At 30.9% G+C, this 13,881-nt stretch overlaps 1 protein-coding gene and 1 non-coding gene across 3 annotated transcripts; one reads left to right on the forward strand and one right to left on the reverse strand.

Moving 5' to 3' along the window:
- The first annotated feature begins 3,436 nt into the window (after positions 1-3,436).
- Positions 3,437-3,510, forward strand: TRNAI-AAU. Its single transcript has one exon. It is a non-coding gene; the product is annotated as a tRNA-Ile (tRNA).
- A 246-nt stretch (positions 3,511-3,756) lies between these two features.
- LOC114173550 (histidine kinase 1-like) lies at positions 3,757-10,419 on the reverse strand. Of its 2 annotated transcripts, none has more exons than XM_028058020.1 (13): positions 10,056-10,419; positions 9,647-9,889; positions 8,638-9,432; positions 8,212-8,459; positions 7,703-7,862; positions 7,475-7,601; positions 7,291-7,380; positions 6,494-6,688; positions 6,312-6,381; positions 6,087-6,129; positions 5,847-5,987; positions 4,523-5,683; positions 3,757-4,227 (listed from the first exon to the last, which is right to left on the reverse strand). In XM_028058020.1, the coding sequence occupies exons 1-13, from the start codon at positions 10,341-10,343 to the stop codon at positions 4,000-4,002; spliced, it is 3,789 nt and encodes a 1,262-aa protein (XP_027913821.1). In that variant the 5' UTR covers positions 10,344-10,419; the 3' UTR covers positions 3,757-3,999. The 2 variants fall into 2 exon arrangements, with proteins under 2 accessions (XP_027913821.1, XP_027913820.1); XM_028058019.1 differs by having other exon boundaries at positions 8,638-9,435.
- Between the last annotated feature and the right edge of the window lie 3,462 nt (positions 10,420-13,881).

Genomic DNA, 13,881 nt, shown 5'->3' on the forward strand with positions numbered 1-13,881 from the left:
CACCGATCGTTAATCTATCGTTAGAAAAGGTTGTCACCTTCTACTGTGAGAACCAATTTAACTATCAAAATTCGATGGCTAAGTTCTTGTAAAAATAAAATAAAATAAATTAGCGACTTTTTTTTTCCCTAATATAAAATAAAAATTATTAAATTTAAAAAACTTTTAATTAGCGTTAATTCAATATATATATATATATATATATATATATATATATATATATATATATATATAAGATAGTATAGCGCTACTTTTTTTTATTACTAATAGATAATTTTTTTTAATTAAAATATTTTTTAGTGACTAAAACGGTTTCAGAAAATAGAAACGTTTAAATATTTAATTATGTTAAATAACAATCAAGTTAGATATATAATGCAGTAAAGAGTGGTATAAAAATTAAAAGTGTAAATATTACATTATCCAATATAAAAACAAAACGAAAATAGTTTTAAATAAATATACAAATTTTGAAGTTGCACAATTAAAATTATAACTAATGATATATGATCTACTATTACTAAAATATCTCCTACATCATCTTCATTATCAGAAAGATTTGAAGGTGCTGCCATGAAATTTTTAATTGATCAAAATAAGTTTCATTTATTTATTTTGTTTGTTCGTCTTGTTGGCACATATTTCATATGATTTTTCATCATGCTCCATCTTTTGTTGAAGTGCCTTATATATCCTCTCATGGTACTATAATAAGCACCTTCAGTAATGTTTGAAGTGAATCTTGTCCTTGGGATGGAAACAAACGACCACAAATTTCCTTTCCTTTGTTCACCAAATAAAACAGTTCTTGTTCTTGTCCTGCAACGAAGGAACAAATTAATACTTTGCTTGCAATCAGCATCAACATCATTATCTTCTTTTCTCTCTCAATATGTGTTCAGAAATCCTTCACGGGCATGCAAAAATAAGCACCGAATACTCTCCCACAACCCTTCCCCAAATTAAACAATTCAAAACCTGCATTTGTTAGGAATTTAAATGTGAGTCTAAGTTCATATCGGTTAAAAAAATAAGAAAGTAGAACATTATATAAAAATAAAACCTAATATTGTCTTAAAGTTCTGGATTAAAAGTGGTGTTAATATTTTATGTGATTAAACTCAGATTTTATTAGTGTTTATTTTTTTTTTTTCCAGTGAAATCTTCTCTGAAAATTTATCCATCCAACTAAATTTGACAATGGTGAAACCTGATGTCGACGAGGAGTAGTATCCGAAAGAAACAGAGAAGGCTCGACGTGAACTTCATGAACACTAATAAATGCGTCTCTTTCATGCTTCGCTTAGCGTAAACGTCGCTACTTTACTGTTTTCATTTCTTTCTAATTCTCATGCTCATAAATTAGTAGATATATATATAGTTCTAGTCCAGAATAGGACTCAATATATAGTGTCAGACAATTTCTGTGATATATATCATGCAAGTTTTTGGAAAAGAAAATCACTATTACCATTCAATTATACCTATCATGAAAATTATAGTTGGAAGTGTAATAAATTCATAATAATTTTTGGGTCTGTCTTCATTAATTTTGAAACTTATGATTTAATTGCTTAATGACGCACAGTTGGAACGATGCAGAAGGAAGAACAGGAGGCTCCAACGGTTATAAACAAGAGTTGAAACTCGACACAAATAAGGGATAAAGCAGTTATGTGGTTAATTTTCTTCTCATTCCTTCCTCTGCCTCAAATTAATGCTCGAACGATGACAAAAATTAAGCGTGATGAGTGACATATTAGGTTGGAAGAAGATTGAAATGAAAGAAAGTGTTACTTTACTCTGTAGATATATGAACATGTTGATAATTTTATATTAATATGGGAAAAGTTTTGTTTGGTTCGGTTTCAATCGACTTACTATCAAATTGGCTAGTTCAATCCGGCTCAACTCATTACGAATTGATCAATTAGTGAGTTAATTTAATTCGATTCATTTATTAGTGAGCCAAAAAATTTGAATATGATCCGGTCCACTACAGGTTAATAGTTTAGACGGATTAGTTCACTGATTCACTTAATTAAAAAATATATTTTTCTAGTCTAAAAAAATAAATTATTATTATGATTAAAATCTAAATTAACTTCAATAGAATCTAAATATATTTCAAAATGATGTTAAACTCCAAATACAAACCAAAATCACGAAAATATAATTTATCAAAGTATTGGCTAAAATAAATAACCTAACCTGATCCAAATACAAAACTAAATATAATAAAAACACATTTATCAACTGCTTAGATCGGATAAAAAATTAACTCATACTAAAATTTGTAAATAAATCTCAACCCAACCCGATCCAAATCTATAATGAACCAGATTAACTCGCATATTCTAATCCATTTTAAAAGAATCACCGTGTTTAATATGTTTATATAATGTACTATTTTATTTGTTAGGACTCACACGAGTTCCCACGAGAAGGATATCTCTTAAACGGTGAAGAAGGTAATAATATCAGGTTGGTTTGAGTATATGTTTTGTAATGATTTTAACGTTTTTCCTTATTTTGTTTAGGTGTAATTAACTTTTACAGCGTTTATTTGTTTTCAATGAAGTCTTTATCTGTTGAATATTTTAAATATTTATACTTCTTTTTATCGAACTTAAATTTTAATTTTTTAGTAATAGAGTTATTTACTCGTGAGATTTTGTAGTTAGTATATAAATTATATTTAATTTAAAATTAATGAATAACTTTTATCGTCATATTTATGCGACTTTCACGTTATTATCTGTAGCATGTTTCAATACTTCCATATCATTACCTATAAGCATATGAGAGAGTGTCATTGTTACCATCATTGATGGAATAGTTTTTATTCTTAAATACATTTTCAATGAAAATAATATATAGTTCCCAAGGCACATTTAATTTCATTACTATTAACTTTAATTAATAAGGGTGAGACACATAAAGATCATTCTGAAATTGAAGGTCAATGGACAAAGGAGGTTTTGAAGTTTACTAGCTCCTATTTCGTATAAGATGTTTAATTTGACAATTGTTTGTTTATTTAAAAAACATTATAAAAAATTAAAATTTCTCGTAACACCAAACCGGGAACTATTGAGTAAGGATGCATCATCTTTACTCAAGAGGAAGAAACTTCAATTAAAGAAATGATTCACAATTTGGGTTAATTTTCTTCTGCATCATCTTCTTCTTTTAATAGATATAATTTGCGAACTTCAGAAGTCTACAACTTCAACATATAATGAACATTTTTTCATTCTTTTTGACCCATCTACTTAATTTGCTGGGTTTTACTTTTGTTTTCCTTAACAATCGTTTTGCTCAACCATATAAAAAAAGTTAAATAAAACAATAACGAGGAGAGTTAAATAAAATATAATATCAATCCTCTTTCATTTATGGGTGATATTATTAAATTCTTTATAGTTCAGCAACTGGCCTATTAGCTCAGCTGGTTAGAGCGTCGTGCTAATAACGCGAAGGTTGCAGGTTCGAGACCTGCATGGGCCAATTTAAATTAACTTTTTCATTTTTGGAAAGGATATTAAAAGTTTCACTTATTTATAAACTGCAAAGATATTTAGTCTAATATTAGCTCAGTTGGTTACATACTTGTACTAATAATCTAATGGCCACAGGTTCGAATCCTACTTGGATCAATTCAATTGTTTTTTTCATTTTATGGCAAAAATATTATAATTTTGGTGCATATTTATAAACTGCAAATATATCAGAGCTCTGTACTCAAAATAAAAATTCAGCCAACATTGGTTTGCTTATTCAATCGGATAGTAGTTGATAATTGGGTAAACATAATGTTTTTTCTTCCGCACAGTGCAGACCTCTATGCACACACCATAGAATAATATGGACTACGTAGAGTGAAAGTAAGAGTAGGGAAAATTGGATTACATGTCAAACTATGATTTTTTCTTTTTTTCTTATGTTTATACGAGGTAAACTTCTATACATTTGTAGGCTCCTTTGTTAGTTTGGACCTTATGAGAGTGTTGAAGATGTTGTTTTAGTGAGTGAAAGAATGGTGGACACCATCATTTTGAAATCAATTGGCTTTGTTAAGTAAGCATCCATGCCCACCTCCAAGCATTTGGCTTCATCACAGGACATTGCATGTGCTGTAAGAGCAACAATGGGAATGTGAAAGCTTGTTCCCACTTCTGATTTCCTGATTTCTTTTGTTGCCTCATACCCATCCATCTTTGGCATCTGTTTCCACAAACAACCACAGAATCAGAATATCAGTGCTCATATTCACTAGCTGTAGAAAGAAGATAAATGCTATCATTACATATAAATTTACATTTGATTTAAGAGTCCAGATTTTCTACTGGTTTTTTTTATAATATACACTAATGTTAGTAAATTTATCTATGTATTTTGAAAACACAGCAGATGGTCATTTTAGAAAAACTCAGCTGAGAATCCAAATTCTTGGTGGTTTAATTGCACTTTCAATTTTCTTACTGTCATTATTTATGTGAATTTGGTCCATCATATATACCTGACAATCCATTAGGATCAAGTCATAGGGACGGCTAGACAGAATCTCTGTTTGAGATCTTGTGTTTCTATCTTTCTGGAGTGATTCCCTTCTGCAATCTTCAGCATTGAACATGCAATTGAGAGCTTCTACTGCCTGTTGTCCATCACCTACAGCAACTACATCAGCTCCCATTTTCTCAAGCATTATAGTTGCAACCCTTTGAAGTACTGGTGTATCTTCTGCAAGCAAAATCTTTAGGCCCTCAAGAGATTTCTTTCCATCTACTGATTTACTGGTGACCCTGTGTGTTTCACCACATTCAGAATCTTCATCCTGATCTGCTGTTGAAATGGATGGTGATTCTTTGGTGGACAGTGATTTAGGTTGGTGTTCTGCAGAATCATGATTTGGGCTGGGACTAGAAGATTCTTCTTTCCTCAAATCATTTTCCTCCATATAGTCATTTTCATTGGTTAATCTAACTAGGCAGTTATTCATATGATATGCTGATGATAGATGAGATTTTTCTACCTTCTCAACTGGTTTATCTCCATTAGCACTAGCAGGATTAGAACCAGCTATATCAGATATGTCAGAATCATCGGAACTAGCAGCATCAAAATGAGTGGAATCAATCTCAAGAAATTCATGCAAATCTCCCTCTTTCATTGTGGTCCTTGGTACAATCATGTTTTTCTTTTGTAGCTCAAAATTTCTCTCCTTCATAACAGATTCCAAAATATGTATCATTTTTCCCTTGTAAAGGGGTTTATTGACCATCAATAAATGCCCTTTCCTTCGGAGCTCCATCTTTACGTTATTGGAAGTGTCATGATTCAGCATCCATAGAAACTTTGCTCTACCAAAGTACCTGTGAAGGAAGTTAAGTTGTTCCTTCCATATATCTGTGCTCAAGTCAAGTAATCCAATGTCAACAACAATCACAAAAACTGGGTTCCTCATATCTCGTATGTTCAGTAGTTTAGTCTTCAATTCCTCTTTTGCTGGATAGTGTGCATCAAAGTCAGTATTATGGACTGAACTTCTTGCATGAAATAGTTCCCTCAAAATTTGAGTTAGTCCATTCCAGTCACATGCTTCCATTGTGCACACCCCGTTTTTCTGAAGCCACTTCGATGTAATTAATCTACCCATGTTGCCATGTAATCCAAGCAGTACCTACATTAACACTTCTTGTTAGGTTCTGCAGTCACTTCAAACCTGTTTATAATCCTTTCAGTGATTTTCATGCAATAGTGCATAGTCTATAACACAATCATGCACACAAGTATGTAATATTTGTTGTTTCAAATTATTGACCCAGAAGATTGATTCTACTCACCACTAAGCCAGTGTCTGTCAAATCTACTGCACACTGTTGTTCTGTGACATCCATGGGCGCACTGAGAAGCAAGCATAATCGCATCAGTGTTCCTGCGCCCTCTTTTTTTACTACTTTGATGTCCCCACCCATCTTGTTAACCTAGTGACGAGATCAAAGGAAATTATATTCATGTCTCAATCGTTCATTCTGATTTTCAAATGATAAGTGTAATTCTGATTTTCATTATGAAAGACTTACCAAGTTTCTGACAATGCAAAGACCAAGACCAGTGCCTCCATGCCTGAAACGAGTAAAAGTTTCAGAATTCCGTAAATCTTGATGCCATAAAAGGTTTTTAATTTTAAACCTTTGGATAGAAGTTTCATATTAATTTTAGTTTAATGACAGTGTTGTAATAATATCATTTGCTAGATAAAAGGTAAATTTTTATTCTTGTCATTGTTGAAAATTTAAATTCCTTACAGTCTAGTAGTTGATGGATCAGCTTGCTCAAAGCTTTCAAACACGGAATCCCATTTGCTTGGATCAATACCTATATCACACAGACAAAGAAAATCAATCACTGTGATTTGTTTATCCTTAAATTGATTTTATTGTTGCACCAAAGGGACGGTTCTGTGTAGTTTTTGTAGACAGGTTCATACCACAGCCTGTGTCCTCAACTTCAAACCAAAGTATTACTTTGTTGTCTTTCATAGATGTTTTTTTTGAATGATTTGCATTTGGTTTCTCTCTGCACTTCTGTAAACTCCATAATTTCTTCTGGTCAAGAGGAGAATTTGGACTTCCAACGGAAGAATTTGGGCTTTCACTCCATCCCCGCAGAACAATATGACCCGCTGCAACACATTTGAAAGAGTTCAGATTAATTTCTAACACAACTTTATTGGTTCAAAGCAATAGACTCTTTTAAAATTCTTCTGAATTTTGGGGTGACATGCTAATGAATGTGGTCAAAACTTTAATATCCCAACTAAAACTAAAACTTTAAAAGTTTATCAGTGAATAAAATCTAAGATCTTCTCTCAGTACTTAGTTAAAGAAATTTAAATAAAGTTCATTATAGAATGAAGGAAGGAATAGAGTTTACATAACCCTAAATGATTGACAACTTACATAATGAAGGTGTTAACTACAAAACAACTAAAAACTAACTCTCATATTGTAGTCCAGTCATTATGTAGTACTCCTCACAAGAGAAACACGCCTGAAAAGAAGAAGCCTTTTATCACCTTCAAACCTTATGCTTCAGGAAAAACAATGGAACTCACCAATGTTCAAGTTTGAGACAAAATTTTAGGGGTTAACATGGACATCATTTCCAATAAACCAATTTTAAAGTTTTGCAAGACGTTTTATTTCATGCTGCTAAACCTCTTTATATATTTTTTTTTCATTACCACTACAGTAACAAAACTAGAACATTAAAGTGTTGACTTACATGGAGTAAACTTGATTGAATTGTTGATCAGATTTGCAAATATTTGAACCACCCTTGCAGAATCACCCCGAACTATCTTTGGCATATCATCTGCAGGATAATAGTTATAGGCTACATGCTTTAAAACCTTGTTAAAAGAACTTCTAATCAATTACTTTTCACTAAACCAAAATGATAATCATACCAGACAAGTCTAGAACAGTCTCCACATTGTGGTTAATGCACTGGACAGAAAACATATCTACAAGCCCTTCAAGTTCTCTTCCTAAATCAAATTCTGCATCTTCTAGGACCAGTTTTCCAGATTCCACCTAAAGTATTTATAGTGTTAGGAGACTTTTGGCAGCAGTGAAGAGGTAAAGGGAATTATTTTTTAATTATTGTCGAACAAAATGTTTGGCTAATGTATCACCTTACTCAGATCCAAGATGTTGTTAAGAAGACGGAGCAGAGCAGTTGAGCATTTTCTTATTTGAGTCACGGTTGAATATTGTTCATTTGTGAGACAGTCATCAGATATGAGAATGTCAAGCAACCCAATTACTGCTGCCATAGGTGTCCTCAGTTCATGACTGTTATTCACCAAAATATAGCAACCATGAAGCACATTTTGAATGCTCAATGGAAAGATAACCTCAGACTTTTAAACCAAATCAAAGGATAGGCCATTCTAATAGCTTGAGTACAGTATCATAAATAGAAAGGATCTAGTTTATAGTAATAACCAATCAACATGTTTCAGAACACAATAAGTTTTAGCAGTACATGAAATATATAAATTTGGTGGTCTAAGATTAATTCCTTATTGGCTGTTTGGGGATAAAATTGTTTATTTTTTCTCTAAAACATAAACTTAGATCATATATTGGATAAAGAAAGCTTTTCTTTTATGTTTTTGAGAACTTTACTTGAAAAACAAACCTCATGTTTGCAAGGAATTGACTCTTGTAATTGCTTGATGCCTCTGCTTTTCTTCTTGCTTCCAGTTGACTTATCAGTTCTGCTCTTAGATTCATTTCCTTTGATACTCCGTTTGTCAATATCAGAATGCAAACACACCCAATGACTAAAATACATAATGATGCAGATATTAGAATAACCAGCGTTTTGAAGGCTCTTTCATCAACCTGTCCCATGATATACTTTCTTGGTATGATAATCACACCAACCTGTACAAAATTTAAATCATAGACACTCAGAAAGTATAATAGGATAGCTGGTTACTGAAAACAGAAATGAAATAAAGGCAGAAACTTTTCCTCCAATGTTTCACTTCACCATATCATGAAAAGTAATGTTATTTGCAAGATAAAATGCAAGAAACAGGTGAAGTATCTTCATACTTACCAAAGGGAGTCTCTTCAAATTTAGAAAGAAGGAGTCAATATAATATCTCTGGTGGCCTAGCTTGACATTTTCTACATGAATCTCGTGACTTGGAGGAAAATTGTTCCCATAAGTTCTCTGTAACCACTCAGCTCCCTGTCGAATGACATCGTCTTCACAGTCAACTGCCATCTTAAGCTTAGGCTTTGTTGAATTTGCCAGAAGAGGCGCATTTGTGGAAGTTGCAAGCAAATAACCCTCTTGTGAAGTCAAGTACATATGGCCACTATGCATCTCAACAAGCTCTCTCATTAACTGTCCTACACTATAAAGTGCAGTTGTGACCCCCACAACAGCCATAATGGTCTCATTAGAAGAATCCCAAACTGGCAATGCTGCTGAAAGCAGTGGTGAATCTGTGAACTTGCTCACTGCAACATGCCACGAAGCTACACCATCAGGTACCTGGGAAAGGCCTGCTATGTTGATCAAGTCTTCAGGAGCAATTTTCATAGCTTTTCCAATCTTTTCACCACTCACAGGGTCAAGTGGCTCACGGTACCAGATTGCAGAATAGTTTCCACGAGGGGCTTTATCATCCCATGCTTGATGTGTTGAAACGGAATTGGCCTCCTTGGAGTTGCTGACTCCCATAGAGTAGTTTGAAAGATCAGAATATATGTAAAATGTGTTGTTGTCCTTCAGATCTCTGTGGAATGCTTGCACAAATCCATTCTTGTAGTTGATGGTTATAGAGTTTAGAGCTTTCCGACTTGCAAATAAAGCCCATGTTACAGCCCTCATCGCTTCATACAGCTGCTAGAGTTGCAATATAAACAACACATAATTGGTTAATATGGGAAGTGTTAATATATAATCAAACACAACAACACAGAAAGAAAAACAAGAATCAACTCAAATAGCATTATTGGTTTTAACTTGATATGCAGTGATCATCAGAATAATAGTACATGATTCAGCTATTGAATATAACTTTGTTTTATTGAACCGTGAGTGTCTTAGATTCAACCTCAACTTGTTCTGCTTGAGTCGCAGGGTTGCTGTGACGTCTTATCACATACTGAGACAGTTTGACCTGAGCTGTAGTAATTTCAGAAGTAGCGTTCAAAATTCTCCACATCCTCAAAACCGGGCGTTGCAGAAGTTCATAACGCAAACCATATGCCAAACTGTTAAGTGATTTTGTTGTATAAATCTTCGTGAAATGCCATGTCAGTATAGTGAGAAGCCCTATCAAGATCGCTAGCATGACCTGCATGAAAACAAAATTGTGGTCAGTTATCAGAACAAGGTTGTCTAATAATCTAGAAGCTGTTTTCTACACAACCATACGTAATTTCAAACATAAGTAAGAAACAAACAAGAACATGTTTCTTCATATGTTAGAGACAAAAAATAGAACGAGAAAAAACACTGACCATGATTGCTAGTCGAACCACAAAGACGCTATAGTACGATGAGAGACAGGGACTATTAGCATACTGGAATTCTTCTTTTTCCACATCTCTGTGGAAAAGTCTTCGACCTTTTGGGGTGGTGCTTTTGTTCCATGAATCGGTAGAACCGCATAATTTATGAAACAAGTATCTGCACCTGCTAGCCATTGGCATGGTTAAAGCTGATGAACATTCAGAAGTTTCTGAATAGGCTTCGTCTTTGTTTTCTGCCATAACTAAACTCCCTCTTCCTGCACAAGCCATGAGCATATAAAGTACCACATCGGAGAGATTCCAACTTGATTGTGTTTATGTTGGTATGAGTGTGAGACAGAGAAGCCTCTCTGCGTGTTGTTTAGTCTTCAATATATAGTGAGTGTGAGTAACATTACCTTGATGAAATTTATTAATAACATAATAACACAACCTTTAATTTAACATTAAGATTAAGCATTGTTTTATTTATCTTCATAATAATGCATTCATATTAGACATACATTCAGAATTTTAAAGCATTCCATTAGTGAACTGTAGTAAGGAAAAGGTGCTAAGAGATTCAACTTCTCCCAGACAAAAAACAAATATATATACAAAAAACAAACTTTATAAATGTATGATTAATTTTATTTTAAATCTCAACTATTGATTAATTTTTTAATAAAAAAATTATATTTTGCTCATTATTTTAATTTCTTAGATAATAAAATTTTTAATTTGAAAATGACTAAAGTTTAGACAAGTGAAAGGGAAAATATGTCAAGCTACACTTTTATATATTTTTTTGGTGATAATAAAAGCAACTTGACAAAACTATTTGCTATCAATTTGACTTCTTTTTTTATTAACAAATCTAAAATTCATGCCTTCCAACACACTCGCACTGAACAACTCTTAAAAAGCACTGCACTCGGTTGTTTCCACCAATTATGCGATTAAGTAACCAAAATATGAAACACTTGCATTGTCTATATATTGTGTAAGTAATGGTTTATGATTTTATAATAAAACCATTTCCAAAATGTGATCTTGCTAATAAAAGCACTAAAATAAATTGTTATTATATAAACTTAACTACTAAATGAAAAATTATGGATAGTACTTTAACAACTCAGTACAAATAATTTAAAGGGTTAAATATGTTTTTGTCCCTCAAATTTAAGTGAAATTTGAAATTAGTCACTTTTTAAAATTTTTGACCAATTTAGTCATTCATCCTTAAAAATGTGTAAATTTAGTCATTTTAACCAAATTTTGTTAAATTTATTGATGTTTCAAGTGCGTTTCATGATATTATTTGAATTGTTTAGACCGTTTGATACATTTTCGCTTTAATATTAACTCAAATATTATCATAAAATGCGTTTAAAATGTCAAATAAACTTAACAAAATTTGGTAAGAATGACTAAATCCACACATTTCTAAAAATAAATGACTAAATTGATATAAAATTTCGAAGATGAACTAATTCTAAAATTCACATAAATTGAGGGACAAAAACATATTTAACCCTAATTTAAATTATATTTAAGCTTAACTAAAGGCTATAATACGTTTTTAATAATCAATATTATAGAAGTTGTCATTATTGTGAATGGAAAAGGTAAAACTTAATCATCATTTATGGGAACTGCATAAGCAAATCAATGTTAGTAACCATTAGAAGTAGATGTTCACTTCATCAATGCTTAATCATTAAGGATTAAAAAAATAATATTTTTAGGTGATTAACTGTACTTCCTTATAAAAAATAGTTCTTGACAAAAAAACATAGACACGTATAGCAATAACATAGTTATCTAAAAAATCTTAGGTAGAAAATATATTGATACTCATAATGTTAACTATAAAAAAAAAATAATGAATAAAAAAACATAAAGGTTAAAGTTGGTTTGTGACACGTCTAAAAGATAGCATAAATGTGATAATTACATCTTAATCTAGAACACGAGAGTAGAGTAAATATCTTAAAGAAGAAAACGAAAGGGATAAAGTTTAATAACCCCATGTAGAGGAAACTAAAAAGTATTTTCATGTCTTTTCATGATAGGTAACAACTCATTTACACTACTTTAACCTGAGTTTAGGGTCTCATTTAATTTTGTGTACTTTAAACTAGTTTAGGGTCTTATTTAAATTCATAAAATTAATTTACAAATAATATTTTTCAAAACTTATAATAATTACATTAGTCATATTCTTAGTGGAGGTAAGATTTACACAATTTAAAAATATGATTCTATTACATGCAAAGCAAATTCTTTAGTAAAACCATAATATATATATATATATATATATATATATATATATATATATATATATATATATATATATATATATATTAATCTCAGATACGAGTTAGATTTGGAATTAGCTTCATAGTTATTAATTGAAGTAAAGAGTGATCAAATAGAATAATTTTTGAAGTTTAATTAAATTTCAATTTTTTGATAAATGTAAGTATTATCAATTAAGTTTTGAATAATTTTGTATTGAGTATTTAAAAATTTATACTTTTTAACTTTGACTTATCTTGTATTTTTTTATGTTAACTCGAAGACATAATTCTTATCTTATTCTCGTTAGCATACTTAATTGTCTCCATATATTAAGAAATATAAAGTTATATAATTAATAAAAAAATTAGATTTTTTTATAAAACACATAGATTTTTTACCAAGATATATTTTTTTTGGATAGAGTAGAATTTCTATAAATAAAATTTATTTTTGAAGTATTTAATACTAATGAATTCCGAACTTAGTTCTTAATATTGCAATAATTAATCTAGATGATTAGAACTATTTGTTTGATTTATTAGATGATTTTATTACAAGAAATTGAGATGAGAAAGCAACTCTTAATGTTAAACCACATAATTCATAATGCAATTAGAATGATAAATAATGAAAAAAAAAAGTAATTAATGTTAATTATAGATACTATTGGTTTTGTTGTGTCATTTCGCACTTGTTTGACAATGCCACCACCTCCTTCTCTTCCACCAATACTTGCTAACCACAAAGATCAACAAATTTCCTCATTTAGATACTATCATATTCGTATTTTTACATGATTTCACAGTGTTTTAAAACATAGATTATTTTTATTTTTCAAGTTTTTTCCTTCAACAATTTAATAAAACTTCTCATTAGTATTACATTATTTATTATAGTGAAATTTATGCTATGTAAACTATGTAAACTTTAGTAAATTGAGAAATTAAGTTTTAGAGTTCAATGTGAAGTATCGAACCATGAAAGTAGATTCAATTTGTTGTTGATGAGTGAAAACATTTTGCTGATTTCATGCATATGCAATGATGTAGAAACAATGTGATTATTTAAATATATTTGGTGAAATAACATTAGAGATATGCATAGGATCATTGTGGAAAAGATTGCCCCATATATGAGAGAGATTTTAATTAGCCTCCAAGGGTTTCAAAACCACACATTTTGGTAGAAAGTAAAGTAATTGTTTTCCCTTTCGAATATAATAATAAAAGTTAAGTAGACTAACTTGCTCTTACAAAAACACATTGAAAGTGCAAATCACCGACTATTGACCAAGCTCGTATCCATGATGATCATCATGTACAGAAAGTATTGAATTAATTAGGGTTAAATATTTGTTTGTCCTTAAATTTTTTCTAAAAGTTAAAATTAATCATTCTTTAAAATTTTGGTTTAATTTAGTTATTTTAACCAAATTTTATTAAATTTATTTAACGTTTCAACACTTTTTTTTTCTAATATTGAAGCGTTGAAATATGTCAAACAGTATAAACAACTCAAACGGAATCATGAA

This window comes from Vigna unguiculata, chromosome 2 (genome assembly GCF_004118075.2).
Source record: "Vigna unguiculata cultivar IT97K-499-35 chromosome 2, ASM411807v1, whole genome shotgun sequence".
Lineage (NCBI taxonomy): Eukaryota > Viridiplantae > Streptophyta > Magnoliopsida > Fabales > Fabaceae > Vigna > Vigna unguiculata.

Bases quoted from the DNA above. Each gene is read 5' to 3' on its own strand.
- LOC114173550 (XM_028058019.1), bottom strand. From the start codon at position 10,343: ATGCTCATGGCTTGTGCAGGAAGAGGGAGTTTAGTTATGGCAGAAAAC. The intron at 6,130-6,311 runs GTAAGGAATTTA...TACTCGTTTCAG, and splicing joins GATCCATCAACTACTAGACT to GCATGGAGGCACTGGTCTTG. The intron at 4,228-4,522 runs GTATATATGATG...TTGTGGAAACAG, and splicing joins TGATCCTAATGGATTGTCAG to ATGCCAAAGATGGATGGGTA.